This window comes from Mycotypha africana (assembly GCF_025528875.1).
Source record: "Mycotypha africana strain NRRL 2978 chromosome Unknown BDF20scaffold_11, whole genome shotgun sequence".
In the NCBI taxonomy this organism is placed as follows: domain Eukaryota; kingdom Fungi; phylum Mucoromycota; class Mucoromycetes; order Mucorales; family Mycotyphaceae; genus Mycotypha; species Mycotypha africana.
This window is the reverse complement of record NW_026515735.1, coordinates 626,442-644,537: the sequence shown is the minus strand read 5'-3', so window position 1 is coordinate 644,537 and position 18,096 is coordinate 626,442. Positions and strand designations below refer to the sequence as shown.

Sequence of the window (18,096 nt, the reverse complement as noted above, 5' to 3'; positions counted from 1 at the left end):
CAGTTGTACAACACTAATCATTGATCTTCAGTGATTCAAACCAATGTCATTTCTTCTTTTAATAATTGACATTCAATCGTAGCGTTATGCAAATATTTCTGGATTGCTGCTGCTCAGATTCACTTATCTTCTGTTCTATATGTATGTATATGCAAACCATTACGCTTTGTTTATCATTAAACTCTTTTTGAATTTGTTTAAATGAGAAGGTGATTTTTTTGATTTTCTTTGGTTTGAGATATAACCGCGCCTTATTCATGCAGACAATGAACACTGTGTTTGTTCCGAAAAGAGGAAAATGTTTCGAAATGAGTAGTACCAACAAATTAATGCTTTTCATCTCTCTCTCTTCTTTCTTCGTATACGCATTTTCAACACATTTTTCCCCATAGCAAATTGCTCGATAAAATAACTTAACAAAATTATTGTAAGCATTCCAGCTATGTCCCACAGTCCTGAGGTGATGGCCACGATAGACGAAGATACACCTCAACTGCCTACCACTATATCTTCCAAACCTTCCCTCATGGAAAATGCTTATCTCGAGGATGGACCGCTCTTCAGAGCCACCATTAAGCAGCTAGAGGAACGCACCAGTTCTCTCAAATCTTCTGTTAAACGTATTATTAAAGCAGCCCACAATGTACTCGACACTCGCCGTCAGCTATTCAAAGCCGATGAAACTTATATCAGCAGTCTACGAGATACCAACTGTGTTGAGCCTTTGATGAGCCATTTCTTAAATCAAATCTGGCAAATTCGACAAGAGGAATATACACGGCTTGATCAAAGCTTTGTTAACCAGTTGCTCAAGCCTTTACATTGTCTATACGAGAAGGATATCAAAATTGCTGATGCCAAAAAGCGTCAATTTGAAGATGAAAGTAAAGATTACTACAATTCGCTTGCTAAGTATTTGAAGCAGCAAAAAAAGAAACTACAGCTCTATGATGAACACTTGCAGCATCAAAAGAAGAACCGATTTGATCTTGCCCGGTTTGACTACCTTAATTTTCTGTTGGATCTTCATGGCGGAAAAAAAGAAAACGAAATCTTATTTTGCATCACAAAACAGACAATTTGTGAAGTAGATTACTTTGAGAAAATACTCAATAAATATAAAAGCGAGAAGCATGGCTTGGATAGTTTGTTGAATCTCATTTCACTGAACACTCAGGAACAAGAAGTGATAGATGGCAATAGAAAAGCTAGAAGGAGAGAAATTCAAGAAAAGGCAGCACACGCAGTCTTGATCGATCAGCCAACCGTTTCCCAGCCTTCTTCATTAGTTAACCAGAAGCAGTTGGAGAATGAGAAAACAGCTATAGTGGAAGATGATGGCAGTAATAAATTTAAAGGAATAAGGGACTTGGACCATCAGCATTATAATACAAATAATATAGATGAAGATTCCGTAAAAGGTCGTAAGAAAGAAGGCTTTCTATTTGCGACTTCGAAGCCTGCAAAAAGCAATGGTGGATTTGATGTTTCAGCTTCTTCAGTCATGTGGCATAAGTAAGTTTTTATCATATGATTAATGCAGAACCATACATCCTTAATATCGTCTTCTTTTTAAAGGTATTGGTGTGTTTTGAGCGGCGGACAATTACATGAGTATTCTAACTGGAAGAAACAACTCGAACCACATATCGAACCTATCAATTTGAGCTTTGCGACAGTACGCGAAGCACGTAATTCAGACCGTCGATTTTGTTTTGAGGTTATTACACCACAGATTAGAAGAATTTATCAAGCGACATCAGAAGAAGAGGCCCAAAGTTGGATCAGGACTATACACAATTCAATCGAGGGTATATTAAATGGCACAAGTGAATCTTTATCCAATCTGAAAGAAATGAATCAATTAAAGGATAGTACACATACAACATCTTCGATGGCATCTAAGCGACATAGAAAAACCCTTAGCGATGCGTTCAGAAATGGTTTCGCAGCAGTAACGAATAGTAACGCATTACATAGTTTTCATAGCAACATTGATAATCACAATACTCACGGCTCTACTGCTTCCAATAATTCAACGATGCCATCCTTGAAGGGACAGCAAAAGAGACGATCTGTAGGCAATATGTCAGCAACGTTTGGAGCAAACACTTCAACGTCGATGGAAGGTGGAAATATCAGCGGTACAGATACGCTAGGCTCTTTAAGCAGTAGTTCGAATGATCAGCGTACGGGTAGATGGTCTGTCTTCAGTTTCGGCCATAATGATAAGTCCAATAAACATCGCCAGCAACAATTCCTTGCTGAAAACTGTATCTCTTCAACATCCGAAACAGACGTCAAGTCAAATAAGTATCTATTGGAAAGTTTGAGACAAAATCCTTCAAACCTTGCATGTGCTGATTGTGGAGCCAAGAATCCTGAATGGTGTTCTCTTAACCTAGGTTGCTTATTGTGCATAGGTAAAAATATTAAACAACCTTAATAACTACAAACAAAACGTGTGGGCTAACATAGAATGATATGTTAACTTGATAGAATGTTCTGGTATTCACCGAAGCTTAGGAACGCACGTTTCAAAAATAAGATCACTCACACTGGACAGCAATTCATTCACACCAGATATTATTGAACTCTTAAAATCTATCGGCAATGCATGTTCTGATAGTGTTTGGGAAAGTATTACAAACACTCATAAACCAAAACCTGAAGACTCGCGACAATCGAAAATCGAATATATCAAAAATAAATATGTCGACCGGGCCTTTGTGAAAAAGCTCGTTCCTCGTGGCGACGAGACTATAATAGATGTTGCTAATCAATTGCTTTTTGAAGCTATCGACCAAGACGATTTACCAAAAGCACTTCAGGCATTAGCCAATGGTGCAAACGTCAATTCAACACGACCTCGAAGACTGAAACCTCGTCGTATTTCATTACTTACAGCTGAAGAGACGAATTTTGACGAAAAATCAACTCATCGTTCTTCAGTTTCTAGGTTTATGCCATTTTTATTTGATTTTGATGATGAATCAGTGCTAAAAAAACAGTTGGAGGAAAATGAGCAAAAGGATAACAATCATTACACTGTTCGTTACGCCCTTCATTACGCTCTATTACATGGAAGAGTCATCGATGATCCAACAGTACCTTCTACAGACAAATCTTCGTCAATTACATTAGGAAGTTGTAGCTGTAGTACTTCAGGTGATGTCAGTAGTATTACATCAACTACTGACGATGAAGCAGACTATAAAACAACGTTGTCGACTTCTTTTCCTACCCGTGAACATTGTAGTCATCTTTCAACAGCTGCAGCATTGAGGAAGATAATTGTGTTTCCCATGGCAGAACTACTTTTGCAAAATGGGGCTGACACTAGTATTGAAGATTCTGAAACTGGCCTTACATTAGCTGATCTAGTGGGTATGGGATCTGTACTCAAAGATGATGCTATTACTTATATAAATTTAAAGAATGCAGCAAGAGGACAATCGAAAATTACAAGGTCCACCAGCACGGTTAAAGCAACTCATAGAAAGCCTGGTCAGCCATCATCGAATACGCCAGAGATAACGCCATTTATTCCATCCGACAATCCAAATAATTCTTCTTACTGCCACATTGAAACATATAACGATACCACCAAAAAACCACCGTTACCGCCAACGAAGCGCAGTGATTGCACTCCTCCTATTCCAGCCAAGGAAAAAGGCAGTGACAGCAACAACTAATGTTTAATCCTGCAAGATCTTGAACTATATCTATATCTATCTTATCTACACTGTAAATTATATAACCTTTCATCATTAATACAAGTATTTATTGACTTAATACCTGTTGACTTATTGAGTATATTTCTCAGTAACGACCTCTTGTACATCTTGAGCTTATTGACGAGCCGATGGTCTCGTTTTCTCTTCGCTTCTTCCTCAATTAAATTGTATTACTTTCATGAAGTATTTGAGAATGATAATGTAAGCTATAAATTAGTGGACATTAAGCATTCAACTCTTTTTTATTTTAAACCACCCTGCTCACATCTGTCTAACCTCTTTTTTTTTTTTTTTTTTTTTTTTTTTTGAGCACTAATGAATTAGTTTGGCATTGCTCCACAAAAGTAAGCCTCATGCATGTAGAAATTATTTATGACTTTTCTATACCCGTATGAAGCTTTTACCGCCTTCTTTCAGCTAGTATGTTCTTCAGCTTTTTTATTCTCCTATGAACTGTTCTTTACTTTGCAAAGGGAAGTTCCTTGCAAAGTAGTGCTCAAAGAGGAAACCATTTATATACTTTTCTTTATTCTCTAATCAATAAGCACCTGTTTTTTTCTACTCATCGATGTCCTTATGAGTTAATGCTGTATTAAGGATTTATTCTTTGAATAATAATAGGAGTGGTGTAACAGAAAGTTGCAATACATGAGGTGCAATCAGAAGTGTATTATTACTGCTTCACTATATTATCGTTTTCATGGATGGTTTAAAAGAAAAGAGTTAAATAGCTAAATTCTTCAGACTCCACCCACCTAATAACTATTGGAGGAATATGCACAATGAGATTTTATAATACAACATATAGATAATGAAAGGGCAGTTGAGCAAAACTTCTTTTTTTTTTTCGCTTACAAGCATGTACAGTTCCCGTAGCTGATCTAAGTAAGCATTTCTATAGTTGAGAGTTGTTACACATAGGTAACATCCAACTAAACAGGCGATGTGCATAAAATATGTATAACGCTCTTACACGTATAAATATAAATAATCTTGAGTATTGACAATGCTTAGAGTCACTCTTTTTTACTGATTCAGATACTAGCTTTGCATTCTTTCTTCTTGTCATCATGCGTTTCAACTTGCCCTTTGTTATAATCTTTATATTAACAAATAGCAGTTTTACCACCTGTAAAGATTACATTTCCGTCAATTCTCCTAAATTGAACGATGTGATTAGCAGCCAACAACTCTTGAATATATCGTATACATTCACTGGAATAGCGGCAGAACAGCGACAAACGAGTGAAAAAAGTGTGTATTTTATTGCTCGAAAATAGATATGCTTAATCATGCTTTAATATTCTTACATTACGCTTTCTATCATTGTTCAATACTAATAGAGTCAAATACATATTTACCAAGCTCATTACAAATTGAATTTTCTTGGACAGAGCAAACCAACAGATTAAACTCTCTTTCATTTGAGATTGCCAAAGGATTAAGTATGAAAACAGGAGGAACATATATCATTCACAGAACAATCTCATGGCGAGTACCCAACTATCATTTTTTTGCTCGATACCCTCCTTCGCGTTACGACTTTGCACTAGTTTTTACACCATATTATCCGCGTGGTGTTTTGCGAGAAACAGCACAAAATAATAGTACTGCTGATGTCTTGAAAAACGATCCACAGCACCAACTACAGAAACCGATTGTTGTCCCAGTCTTTATTTCCGTCATTGAGTCAAATTCTCGAAAAAAATGGTAATGTTTGAATTATACTTAATGCCTAAATGAACTTACACAATTGCACAAGTGAGCTCTTTGCCAATGGAGGCGGGGGTATCAGCTTTATTCTAAATCTAAACAACATCAAAACTATAATATTGAATTGATCTAATAAAAAAAAAAGAGTGCCGATCATTGAATGATCATTTGTCAACCAATCATCAATACAACGTTCCAAAATTATCTGTTCCATTCAATTGAGCTTATTTACTGTAGTCTAGGACTTTTGCGATCCTCAAGTACAAATATACGTATAATTTGACAGAAAAAATAAATTCAGATTCTATATATTTTTCATGAGCTTTTCGGGTTACTGTATATTATTTCATTGTTGTTGCTAATTTTGAGGGTCCATGCTTTTGTAGATGCTTTTGTTGGAGGTCCTCGTCACTAAACTGTTGTTCTTCTTCTTCATTCACATAGCCCCCCTCCTTCTCGCCGACAATGATCCATTCTACATTACCAGATAATAAAGCTCGGCAGTAATCAGAGGGGAAGTGATCATTCAGAATAAAGGGCAAAAGGATACGGAAAACGACACGTAAAGGTGTTTCTGTTTTAAGTCGGCAAATGATATTTTTGTTCAATAAACCCGATAAATGTAAGAAGGAAATCTTTCGGACACGCACAGGCTCCTGAGTGATTTGGTTAGGAGGGTAAATTGAAATCTTGTAGGTTGAATCAAGAAAGACGAGTGTCCCAGGCGGTGGACTATACCATGGAGGAATTCTAGGTATGATATCTATTTTTGTGTACAAGGTCATATGAGCATGTGTGGAAGAGTTATAGCGCTACTTGAAAAGCAAATGATTTACCATTGTTATATGTGTGATTAAAGATTTTGCAGGTGATGTCTGAACTGAAAGATCTACTGAAATGCCTGTCTCCAATGTTAGGTTGGCCGTAAGTATATAATCCAGCAAAATTCCTTAATAGTGGACTATCTTTCTGTATCATTTTGGCCAAAAAAACTACGTTTGTTTCGAGAAACGAACAAAAAATTTAATCTGACGAATTCGAACTAGCTTACCATAGCTGTTTTACTTTCTTGACTGACCTGTTGCAAGCGCGCCTCCTAAAGAATGTCCAGTAATGAGTAAGCGCTTTTCCTTTGTCCTATCAGATACAATATCCTTCTTCGAGAAGATGTCCAGTATAAACTTTTCAGCTTGAGAGTACATACTTTGATGACGAACAATTAAAGCGTTATGGCCAGCCCAGCTTGAATCAATAGGGTCGATCACATTAGTAAACACGTTGAACGTAAGTGCCTTCATAACGCGTAATATACCAATAACAGCTGTTGATACAGATTTCAATAAGGACGCATGACTCAAATCGATTTTGATGATGGAACCGCTGCTTGTTGAAGTTTCCAATGCCTTATCGGGCGGTTCTATTGTTGTGCCCATTGCATCCCAGAATCCTTTATGCACTCGGCCCATATAATCCCCCTTTGCTGATTCGACTTTTGTGAGGCCAGCATCAATGTTGGTGACATAATTTTGGATGTTGAGTGGATTGGTACTACGTAAGATTGCATTTAGTCTTAGGCAATGGTAATTTGCTTGCTACAACGTTAGTACTACCCTCTAAAAACTAAGATGACATCATTATCTTTTTCGACGACATAAGCACAAACATTCTATTGAATTCTTACAGGACATTGAACCAAGTTTAGCTTTAAAGTATCCGTCGCTGTTCATGCACTAACATATTTTTTAACGTTACCTTATAGCCCATAGCCTTAAAGGAATGCTCAACATCGTACCCTGCTAAGGCCAACTCGTATTTGACCACTGTTACATCTTCATAAACTAATTTACTTGCTACTGCTAATGTATGAGCAATAGCCAATGAATATTGTGGTCGCTTGAAATCAGGGTTACTAGAGCCATAAGAATGATCTTCGAGTTTGCTGAATTTTCTTTCCTCCTTTTCTTCCAAAGCCTTTTCCTTTTCCAAATTGAAAAAATGTGGATCAACAATGTTGATTAGCGCTGTTGATTTGTAGTGGCGACGAATTTAAAAAGAAGTCAAAGACTAAGTCAATGATGAAAAGCCCTGAATCGTATGCTTGCCACATTTATCAGAGCGAATCTTACATAGATAACGTTTAGTTATATGTTGTCCAGCAAATCGACCTAACACTATACGAATTACTTGATCACCCATGAGTAAGACCATAAACCAACAAAAGAATTGAAACCGAATGCACAAGCTGATCAGAGGTCCGATGACCTTAGTGCGCGATAAAAAGCGTACGATGGGTAATAGCCGTCTATTGAAGTGTATAAGTATTTTTCCAATGGTCGGTATACAATACATGATACATCTATAAATGGCGTAAAATACGACTGGCGTAATCAATATGGCAACTGATATCAAGTAGCATAGTAGACTCCAGAAGATCCTTCCATTGTAATTTAAATAGTATCCTAGAAGTGCTGGAAGGAAAGCTAAAAAAAGGGTGATTTCCACGATGCTTTCTACGTTTTTGCGGTTTTTATTATTGTTCATGTCTGAAAATTTGGTATTTGAGATTCTATCGCCATGGTATAACGAAAAAGTAGTAAAAAGGAAGATCAACAAAAGCTAAAAGCATGGCTTGAAACATATTCAAACATTTTCGTGTAACCAAACTTCCGATGGTCATTAACTATTAGAAGGCGTTGGCTATGGAGAAAAAATGTCTTTCCCGTTTCAACTGTATATATTGCAACAAAACAACAGGGTAAGGTTGAGGTATTTATTGTCAACGGTCAAAGTGTTACCGTTTAGTAAAGAGAAAAGAAAAAGGATTAAATACAAGTTGAATGAAAAAAACAAAACGGACAATGTTGAATATAGTACAGAAAGGGACCCCTTCCTTATATCAATATAGCTTACGCTAAAGCATAATGCTTCAAAGCATATAGTAAAACTTTACCTCTTGCATTCGCAATTGCTAGATAATCACTGTTTGGTGAAAACGCTACTTGAACAACGTTATGAAGAGGTGTTCTATCTGTGGGCCAATTAGCATAAGCTGTTCCTGTAGGGACATGAATTATCCTAAGTTGATCTTTCTTTTGTTGACTTGTAATAACCATTAATTGTGAATCATGATTGAATTTGATATTGTTGATTCTGGTCGTAAGATTGCCTATCGCTTTGATAGGCTTGGGTTTGTTCAATTCTGGATCTAAAACAGAGCGATCATACAAATTCACTATACCAGTGGAGGAGCTGGTTTTTTTTTACAAATCAAACAAAACATGAGTAGGCATTTCTCGTAAGATGATATTCATTTTTGTCAAAGAAGAAAATCCTTACCCAGTAGCATAGTATTTTTCGTTGGGACTGACACTGATAATGGAAGCACCAATACAACCTTCATCCTGCCAACGCTTAACGCATTCCTTATTCTGGACATCAAATTGATAAACTTCTCCTGTACTTCCAAATCCAAAGACAAAGGTTCCATCAGAAGACCAGCTCACCGAGCTGACTGTACCGTTCATTTTCAAATCACAATACCATTTCTTTGTCACATAACTGACAATGATGATGGTACCGCTTGTGCCCAAAAATGCAATGTATCTTCCACAAGGGCTGATAGAAAAATTTTCTAGGGATTTTTCTTCTTTACCCCAAATGCCAGGGCATTTGTCGATAACGCCTGACTGAATGTCATAAATATAGAAATAAGATCGTCTACCACTCACAACGATTTGATCTCCAGAAGGGTGAAATTCAGCGTGAAAAATAGGTAAATCGTTAAATCTGACAGATTGGATTTTTGGGTTGATTTTGCCGTCAATTTGGAAAAGTGTGAGTGTTTTATCGAGAGATGCTGTTAACATGACTTGAGCATTGGGATGAAATGCAACTGATGTGATAACCCTCTGTATTAGTGGTAATAATGAAATCAATAGGTTAAAAATGAGTGTTTCTCTCTCTAGTTCGTTTTAACAGAAAAATTCTTTACCTTCGGTTTCGGTACTGCACGATTCGCATTTTTTACACGCATTATGTCAATTTTATTAGGTGGAATACTCTTTTTATGCGCCCGCTTATCTAATATGCCCATCGTGCTCTTAAGCAAATCTAATCTCGTCTCTTCGTCCAACTGATCTTGATCCATTGTAACGCCATCTTCTTCATCTTCATCTGAGCTATCTGATGATGTGCGTTTCCTCTTTTCTGCTTTTATTTCGGATGGAAGTCGAGCCCATTCAGGTTTAGGGTAGATTTTATTGAATCTAGAATTTTGAAAGCATGAACACATCATCCCATTTTTTCCCTCTCTATCGCAAGCAATATCAACTTACTGTCTGCGCAATCTTCTGGTATATTCAACACCATCTACTACATCTTCGTCTACTGTGTTTCGCAATTTTTTGGTTATATTTGCCGAAGTCAGTGAAATTTTAATATTCTTATCGTCTTCGTCTTCCCAGGCAGCATAGCTATCTTTATATTCATCGCTACTTTCGTCTTCACTACTGCTGCTTTCTTCATCGCTACTTTCGACTTGTTGCTGCTCTGTCTCTTGTTCTGCCTCGTAGTCAATTTCCTCGTCTGAATCCTCACTACCGTATACTGGTGCATCTAGAGTAAATGATACTGGGCCGGAATCCAAGAAAAAAGTCTATAATAGTAGCAGTAGAAGACGAATTTGAATGAATAAATAGAATTCATCTACGCTTTTTCTCTTAACAAAAAACAAGCTTAGTTACATCTTTTGTCTTCTCTTCTTCTGCTTCTTCATCAGTGTCGGTAGCTTCAGATTTTGACTCGGGATTCAATTCGCGACCAGTTTTATCCCAAATGTTGGCATCAACATCAGCAAACAAGAAATTATCAAGCTCCTTTTCTGCTGCTGTTTTTACTTTTTTATTGACATGTGGCATTGGTAGGAAAGGAACGATGAGACAAGAAGAAAACTTAAAAGTTGAACAAAAAAGATGGTTAATTTTCCTTGTTTGGAGTATCGAAATTGGTTCTTGAGCTCTAAAGGGAACCTTTCAAATAACTGAAGAAAAGACGTCACATAATTAAGCCTCCTCTGTGAGTTGAATTCGGATTGCCAAATGCATGAAAATTCTGAATGAACAGTTTTTTAGCTTTGGGTTTAGACGAAGCCGCAATATAACTAGCCAAAAAAAAGTAAATTTTTGAGATCATTAAGTTAAAGTTTCAAGATCAAACTACACAAAAATTGAGACGCTTACCTGTAAAAATCAAACCAGCTTCGTGCTGGCGATTAGAGGATGGTGTTAAGTGGTTGTTGCGGGTGATTTTGGTTTTCTAGAAAACTCCGCAGGTCTTCCCGTTGACTTCCAGATCGAAACGCTAATTGCCAACATGTTGTTAGCAGCGTATCTGATACTGCCGGTCATATGATAATATTCCTTGGTAGAGCAGCTGCGTACTTGATGTTTGTTACGGTCTAGTCCGATTGCCGCTGTGAAGACAGATCTTCGCCCTGGATCAAGAAAAGCGGGTAATCGTCTTGTACTTCGTCATAAATAAAATCTTCCAAAGTCAAGGTGTGATTATGAATGGCCAAGTCTTCTTTTGTTTTCTTTTTGCGGCTGAACAAGATAGTAAAACCGTCCGACCTAACCATGTGTCGAAACATTACATCAGAACTCTCCTTCAAAGCGGTTAGACTATGCCACAAGCAAAAATAGGGGTGTGTCTACTATTAGGGATAGTTTTGCTGAAGAAGTTCTTCTCTTAAAGCCAAACTTTTTAAAGTTGAAGATTTTGCAGAATTGTCCGAGTTGGGCTGTATAACCTTTGGCAACTTTTCCATTCGAGGGAACGAAAAGTAGAATGACCCTATAAGTCACAACTGATGCACTTGATATCTCCAGTTGTTTGCTTCTTCTTTCTCTTTGCTTGCTTCTTTTCTTCCTTGATTGTAGCTGATTGCTTACGTTTCTTACCGCTACTTCCAACTAAATTTCCGTTAAGCAAACATAAACTTGTCTTGCAGTGAGAGCATGATACTTACCATCAGCCGCAGAAACTGCTTTGTAAAACTTGCATTCATGGTATGCCTTGTTGAAATGTCCGAGTGTTTTGCAATCCTTGCACTCGATGTTTACTAGTCATACAAAACATAATCTGAGGATTACTACTATAACCTATTTGTGGCAGCGCGATCATGTGTTACTTACGGAAGGACTTATCTTTGAGTTTGACAGCATCTATTTTTTATTACGATTGACAACAACAACCGTTATCAACATGGCGGAAGAACGTGCCTGGGATCAGTTTAACGCGTAGTTCAATTCATATGGTCCATAAATAAAGTCTCGTAAACCACAATCCTATATCTATTGCTCATAAGACCTGTGTCACACTAAAATACTCAATAAGTCTCGTAGTAGTTTAACGTAATGCCACTATCAATTGAAAAATGTCCACTGACCTTCAAAATAATGTCTCCAATTATTTATTCAATAAATCGTCCAAGAATATTATACCATTTCATCCTAAAGTAATTCAAAATTATCTAAATTAAATATATATATTGTCCAATAAAATTTGTATAAAGTATAAAGTTGAAGCTAAAACATTGTATTTCTTTCATATATAAAAACGAAAAGGAAAAAAACCAATAAGGCTTGAATCACTCTATTAGAATAGGCAGAATAAATTTCATATATGGTTACTCACATTTTAGTTTTAGCTTCTTAATAGGGTGAGAGCATGCACCATTAAGTCCAGCTTGAATCTGGGAATCACATTATTGTTTAGGGGACATCTTGCTGAAACCATGACTGTACATGCAGGAACCGCTGTTTTAAAGTTTGATTTATGTAAGTATGCTTGTGTTACCGAAAACTCCTGAACACATGATGTGAGAAGCAAACTTTTTTGGCGGGTTTTCATGTACAGTCGTTCCAACACTCAAAGGGCGGTTTTTTTTTTTGAAAAAGAGCGGTTTTTAATTCTTCCAAAAGGCGATGACGTGTTTGGTAAGATAACAACTACAATACTCGATTACGTACAATCAAGTAGTTTCTGTTACAATCTATCTATATTGCATCTAATAAAGGTTATGTACAAGTATATAACAAGATAGAGGATTGGAAGTATAAACAGTAAACACAAGATCTGAATTTGAAATTAATGACTAGCAACATTTCTCCACAATTATATAAAATCCCTTTAAACCTTACAGAGTAAATGGGTGCATGTAGACATACAGTGAAACTTGCTGCGTAGTTGTCTTAATTGCGACAAGTAGTCCCATGAATTGATTGAAATTGTCCCTTTGTTTTCGATAATCATATTGGCAAGCTTGATAGATTCTTTATCCAAGTAAATCGAAACGTTTTCTTTAGGAAAAAAATTATCAGTGTTGGAGCCTAATTCTACCGCTCCGTTTGTAGTCGCTGCATTATTATCGATTCTTAAACTGGAAGTAATTAACAAGTTACATGTCAATAGGCCAATTTTTAGTTTGGTTGTATGGTCATCTTCGACTGCAGCGGTTGTAATCCAACCGTACTTGGTTTCTTTCTTAGGAAATGATGACTGGCTTAGGGTTGATTTTGTTCGTCTTTCAAATGAGCATCAACAATTCGAAGCCTACCATAGGGCTCCAAGCCATTTACCAATAGTGCTGCATATTCATCTATAATCACTGCCCCAGAAAAAAGTTGTGGAATTGCATAGCGGAGTGGCGGAAATTGAATCCAGTCTTTACTTATCATGCTGACAATAGACTTAGACAGTTCAACATACTTCGTATCCGACAAATGCTTGAAAGGGTGAGGTTTTAATAATGTGATTTAAAGCAACGCTTTGGCTTGCTGCTGGAGATTCGGCACTTGTTTCCAAATTCTCCAATGGGAGTTCCCAGTTGCCAACTGGTTGGTCACTAAGTATATCATTGATATTTGCTGCATTACCTAATAAACAATAATTCCTGCCTGATTTAGAGGTTAAGGTTATTGGCTCCAAATATGCCATGTTGGCAAGCATAGAACATTTCTTTTGCTCCCTTTTTGACAGAGAGAGGGCATTCATGGCTATAAGTATTGCAGTCTCTTTTTCAAAGCGTGAGGTGGAAGGAAATGAACTTGAACCTTCCACTTGTAAATCAATTCTTTCAGTGTTAGGTGCATGGTGATCTAAACTGACTGAGGGAAACTCCTCCTTAGCATCTCCTGATTCAGAAAGCCCTTGTTTTTTTCCAGCATTGCTTGTCGGTTCGCGGTGTGTTCCAACGTGCCTTTTTAATGTTGTCAGTGTTTTTAGTTTTGTTTCGCATTTTGGACAATGAAATTTGTTACTGTTACTGTTCCTCTGAACTGTAATCAATTCTGAAAAAAGAAATGTCAAATCTTTGTCGTTTTACTATGAGCATGTATTGTCTTACCGTCACCAAAAGTCACCTGGATAGAGTCAGAATGCGTGTCATAATTATGAGTCGATAATTTCGATTCTGTTTCAAAATCAAGATTACAAACTAGACAACGAAGATTTTTGTTGTGAGCCATGTTTGCGATAAAAGTCAGAGGAAAAAGTCAGTAGTTCTGGCGTAACTTTATTATACCAGACCTCCGCAACTTGTTTCCATAACTCATTTAGGTTCGACGGTGCTGTATCGTACGCTGCTAGTTTGCACTTCAAGTAGAACCACAGATTCTCAATTGGATTAAAGTCCGGAGAATATGAAGGCCAGTCTAAGACATTCACCTTGTTCTTTTGAGGGAAAAAGTCAGAGGGGAAAAGCCAGAGAGAAAGAAACAGAGGAAAAAGTCAGGAAGAAAAGGGTCAGAAAGTCAGAAAGAAAATCAGGGGAAAAGAGTTTAAAGAAGTACAAGTTCAGAAACCGCCCTTCAAAAAAATGAACCGCCTTTCGGGAAATTTATTGGCCGCACTTTTTTTCAAAAAAAAAAAACCGCCCTCTGGCGTTGGAACGACTGTATGCAGACAACTCACCCTCCTTAAATAACTATACTGATAGAGCGAGCATATGTACTTTGAGACCGATTTCGAGATAGATCAATGAAAAATGATAAATGTATATGCTATGAGTACGTGAAGAGGCACAAAGAAAAATATACTTACATATGAGGTGTAGTGCCAAATGTTAGAGTTGAGCAGAATGACACATTTGACAGAAAAAGTAGTGTTGCTGTGTCAGTCATACATTTGTTATTGTCGCTGATTAGAGAAGCAGTATATTCACAAATGGCGTAATTTACATAATTGTTCTGCTTTGACTAAGCATAAAAGCAGTTTTTGTTTGATGCCAGTACAGTCTCTTTCTTATCACTTATACGGTTTCATGTAGCGATATACTTTTCATAAAAAAGATGGATGACGACGAATTCATCCAAGCCATAGAAAGTATGTGCACAGTTCAGCACAGGTACATATATTAAGATCATATAGAAAAGACGTAGAAGATATTTAATATGAGTAAAAACTAGGTTCTTGAAACTTAGAATGGCTTAAAAGGGTTAAATATGAATAGAAAGAATAAAGTGATAAGGTAGTAATTTGTCATTAATAAATTAAATACTAAGAGCTGTTATTTGGAGCTTTTTGTAAATGGGCTGCACGATAGAGTTGGCTGTTTAAAGATATTTTGCTTGTTGTGGTGGGGTTTTCTTCTTTTTTTTTTTTTTTTCCTTTTTTTACTTGCTGCATGATAAACTTTTTTGAAGGTCTATTTGTTTTCCTCAAAGAAGAAAACAGAACAAAAGAAACAGGGTGCCATAACTTAAAAATCATCATTGATCATTGCCGCCGAAGCCATCTTTTCTGATATCAAAAAGCCTTCCCAAGTCTTTTCCACTGCGAATAAGGCGTATACTCTTGAATGCATTGCCGTTGGGACGTTTATCCTTGGTGACTTCACCATGATGATCTAAGACCTTTGTTTCCAATGCAGTAGGCGTTTCAAAATCCTCGTACACTTCACCGTCCAGTTCAATAGACACACCAGAAGTACCACATGCCTTTATAACCTTATCATTGTAAAGAGATTAAGCAAACACAGACATACAGCATTTCAATTGTAGATATTAGTAGTAAAATGCTTTACCATCATTGATTTTGACACAATTACTTTGGAAGCACTGAAATTGCGTTTATATACAATAACATCTCCCACGCGTATCAAGCCTTTTCGGCACATATCTTTCAATGTAATACACTTTGATTCGCTATGCAGTTCATAAACAGATGAGTTATGAGCTGGTAAAACTTGGAAATAAGATAGTATAGTTAGCTTACCCAGCAACGTTATTTGCCTTCTCTCGTTCACTCCTACTGCTAGTATTATTACTATCATTAGATGCAACTCTGGAAGCCCAAAAGTCATCATAAAGCTCGTCCTACATCCAATTGAAATTATAATTAATTTAACCTCAAATGACTACAACATCTTATTTAGATTTTTTAAAAGAGAAAGAAAAATAGTCGATAATCTACTTTACCTTGACTTTGCTGCTATCCCGTTTTTTTGTTGGACTGGTTATGGATGATTTCGATTTTGTTTTTCGGTGAGGCGATCGATGGTTAGTGTCAGTAGTGCTACTACTAAAACTCATATTGGCTGCAGTGGTAGGAGCACTGTGATACGACGAAGAAATGGTTGAACTACTCGATTTATGAGTAGCACTGTGATTGACAGTAGTTGGGGGTGACGGTGATAAAGGCAGAGGACTGTTCGGTCGTTCTGCGAAATCACCTCGACTTAGCATCGTTTGCCAGTCTGTCAAGTGATCCCAAAAGACTGGGTTCTCTGCTTTGTTGAAGAAGTTTCCGGTAGTTGCCGTAGTTTGATGAGGTGGTGGCGAGAAAATGCGGTTCGTAGAGGTACAAGCTTGTTGCGGGTGTTGATATTGATAGTAGGGATGGTGGTAAGGGCTTTCGTGATAGTGACGATGAATATAGTTTTGAGAATAATGCTGAGAATGCTGAGGAGACACTACGGCTGACGGAGGAGGAGGAGGGGAGACACAAGGATGATGTGGATGAAAGAATGCATTTTGATCTGCCTCAGGTAGCAGTGAGTAAAGTTCGTCTCGTTTCTCTTGTGATAATAACTGGAAGTTGGTTACATTGAATACCGACTAGAAATAGATTGCTTTTAGAAACAAAGGGATATATTACGTGAACAATGTCAATGACAAAAATGTAGGCACCTGCAAATCTATGGATGCTAAAGGACTATATGGATGCGCGCATAATGTATCAAATGCCCAGTTTGTTTCGTAATGGGGTCTTTTAGTATGACTGTTAATAGTACTACTGTTATTGTTAACATCATTAAAAATGGATGAGGGTGAACGAATGGACAATTGGCTCGTTTCAATTAGAGACTGCTGATCCTCGTTGTCAGTATGTAATAAAGGAAGCGAGTCTCTCTTCTTCTCATTCAATGGTGACAGAGTCATACTTGGAGAAGTGCTTGTGAACATTTAAGTTATTAAACTGGGGGAAGGAGAAAGAAAAAAAGAAATTAAAAAGTGTTATTGAAATGCTGTTGTAATAACAAAATATAAAGTCAAATAAGAAATTAAGGAGTAATAAAGATACACAGAGTTAAGGGGACTTTGTAAACAGTTTGTCTTTAGTGAGCTACAACAGTTGCTTAAATAAGGGGATGGAAAAGAGGGGGCGCAAATGGAAACCGAAAAAGAAAGCGTGTGATCGATAATGATATCTCTAAATCAATTGCCTACCTCTGTCCTTTTCTTGACGTTAGTATAAAATGCTGTATATGTAGCATGTAAAAACTTTATATGCGGATTTCCATACATATATAAAGTCCCAAGCCTGAGCTTATTTAGCTATTGCTTCTGGTTTATAGCAGTAGAGAATAAGCCTTCTACAATAACAACAATAAGAAGTCCTTTGATGCTTTGTTATTGTCAAACCTATTTACCTCTTTCGTAACGGAGTCTTAGCTGAACAATAGAAACTCTCTTCTGTTGCACTAAAGTTTTTGACATACCAATTCTATAATAGGATATATGAATTTCTCAAAAAGTCACATATCTTAAAGAACCTACTTTCTGATGAAGATATAATGAATGCATGTTGCCTAGGCATTTTTCCAGTAAAAACTATCTACGCAACTATAACTATGGGTAAGTATGGCCCAATAAAAGGGCCCTCAATCACTAACTCTTTTTTGCTATAGTTGACACTACTTCCGATGCCGATGGTTTCCTATTAAAATATCAATGTTATTGTTACTACACCGTCTTTCATAAAGAGTTATTGACGAAAATCCTGCTTTGCAGTAGTAAAAGGACAAATCTAGGTTGTCTAACGACGAAAGAGAGATTATTACTGTGTCTGAAGCAGTTAGAGGGCGTATACTTACCAAGACATCAATCGATCATAGACGATAAAGCTTCGAGGGGTGTTTGCATAAAATGACAAATTTCAAAGATGTATTTGATTGAAACATTCAAGGCTGATCTGGCGTTTTTTGTCAAGTCAACTGCCGCGGTTCTATAATTTGATTAATTCTGTTCGACTGAGGGTCATCCCATCTTTTGTCAGCTACAACCAGTTGAAAGTTACAGTGTCGGGCTGATGAACTTTTTTTTTTTTTTGAAAAATGGTAAGTTTGGCAGTGGTAAAAATAGAGAAA

The 18,096-nt window shown here is 36.9% G+C and overlaps 6 protein-coding genes across 6 annotated transcripts; 2 read left to right on the top strand and 4 right to left on the bottom strand.

Annotated features, from left to right (window-relative positions):
- Positions 1-338: 338 nt before the first annotated feature.
- Positions 339-3,965, top strand: BDF20DRAFT_1003853 (putative GTPase activating protein for Arf-domain-containing protein). The gene is made up of 3 exons (XM_053074653.1): positions 339-1,515; positions 1,579-2,423; positions 2,500-3,965. The coding sequence occupies exons 1-3, from the start codon at positions 443-445 to the stop codon at positions 3,693-3,695; spliced, it is 3,114 nt and encodes a 1,037-aa protein (XP_052932325.1). The 5' UTR covers positions 339-442; the 3' UTR covers positions 3,696-3,965.
- An 807-nt stretch (positions 3,966-4,772) lies between these two features.
- On the top strand, positions 4,773-5,621 carry BDF20DRAFT_144888 (uncharacterized protein). Its single transcript, XM_053074780.1, has 2 exons — positions 4,773-4,991; positions 5,081-5,621. Exons 1-2 carry the CDS (start codon positions 4,808-4,810, stop codon positions 5,449-5,451), a joined length of 555 nt encoding a protein of 184 aa, XP_052932324.1. The 5' UTR covers positions 4,773-4,807; the 3' UTR covers positions 5,452-5,621.
- A 170-nt stretch (positions 5,622-5,791) lies between these two features.
- On the bottom strand, positions 5,792-7,658 carry BDF20DRAFT_827572 (Alpha/Beta hydrolase protein; the record flags this gene model as incomplete). The annotated part of the gene is made up of 6 exons (XM_053078176.1): positions 5,792-6,213; positions 6,332-6,442; positions 6,529-6,998; positions 7,058-7,116; positions 7,203-7,471; positions 7,577-7,658. The coding sequence occupies 6 exons, from the start codon at positions 7,656-7,658 to the stop codon at positions 5,792-5,794; spliced, it is 1,413 nt and encodes a 470-aa protein (XP_052932323.1).
- A 698-nt stretch (positions 7,659-8,356) lies between these two features.
- Positions 8,357-10,366, bottom strand: BDF20DRAFT_827087 (WD40-repeat-containing domain protein; the record flags this gene model as incomplete). The annotated part of the gene is made up of 5 exons (XM_053078134.1): positions 8,357-8,699; positions 8,787-9,358; positions 9,442-9,715; positions 9,785-10,104; positions 10,193-10,366. 5 exons carry the CDS (start codon positions 10,364-10,366, stop codon positions 8,357-8,359), a joined length of 1,683 nt encoding a protein of 560 aa, XP_052932322.1.
- Positions 10,367-12,768: 2,402 nt separating this feature from the next.
- Positions 12,769-14,244, bottom strand: BDF20DRAFT_893228 (uncharacterized protein). The gene is made up of 4 exons (XM_053082338.1): positions 14,037-14,244; positions 13,855-13,944; positions 12,863-13,798; positions 12,769-12,791 (listed from the first exon to the last, which is right to left on the bottom strand). The coding sequence occupies exons 1-3, from the start codon at positions 14,053-14,055 to the stop codon at positions 13,209-13,211; spliced, it is 699 nt and encodes a 232-aa protein (XP_052932321.1). The 5' UTR covers positions 14,056-14,244; the 3' UTR covers positions 12,769-12,791; positions 12,863-13,208.
- A 973-nt stretch (positions 14,245-15,217) lies between these two features.
- On the bottom strand, positions 15,218-16,912 carry BDF20DRAFT_916489 (uncharacterized protein; the record flags this gene model as incomplete). Its single annotated transcript, XM_053084462.1, has 5 exons — positions 15,218-15,454; positions 15,532-15,652; positions 15,723-15,823; positions 15,926-16,564; positions 16,637-16,912. 5 exons carry the CDS (start codon positions 16,910-16,912, stop codon positions 15,218-15,220), a joined length of 1,374 nt encoding a protein of 457 aa, XP_052932320.1.
- Between the last annotated feature and the right edge of the window lie 1,184 nt (positions 16,913-18,096).

Coding starts and splice junctions, on each gene's coding strand:
- BDF20DRAFT_1003853 (XM_053074653.1), top strand. CDS start 443: ATGTCCCACAGTCCTGAGGTGATGGCCACGATAGACGAAGATACACCT. Junction 1,516..1,578: donor TCTTCAGTCATGTGGCATAA/GTAAGTTTTTAT, acceptor TTCTTTTTAAAG/GTATTGGTGTGTTTTGAGCG. Junction 2,424..2,499: donor AGGTTGCTTATTGTGCATAG/GTAAAAATATTA, acceptor TTAACTTGATAG/AATGTTCTGGTATTCACCGA.
- BDF20DRAFT_893228 (XM_053082338.1), bottom strand. Junction 13,799..13,854: donor CCAGGTGACTTTTGGTGACG/GTAAGACAATAC, acceptor TTCTTTTTTCAG/AATTGATTACAGTTCAGAGG.
- BDF20DRAFT_144888 (XM_053074780.1), top strand. CDS start 4,808: ATGCGTTTCAACTTGCCCTTTGTTATAATCTTTATATTAACAAATAGC. Junction 4,992..5,080: donor GCGACAAACGAGTGAAAAAA/GTGTGTATTTTA, acceptor CAATACTAATAG/AGTCAAATACATATTTACCA.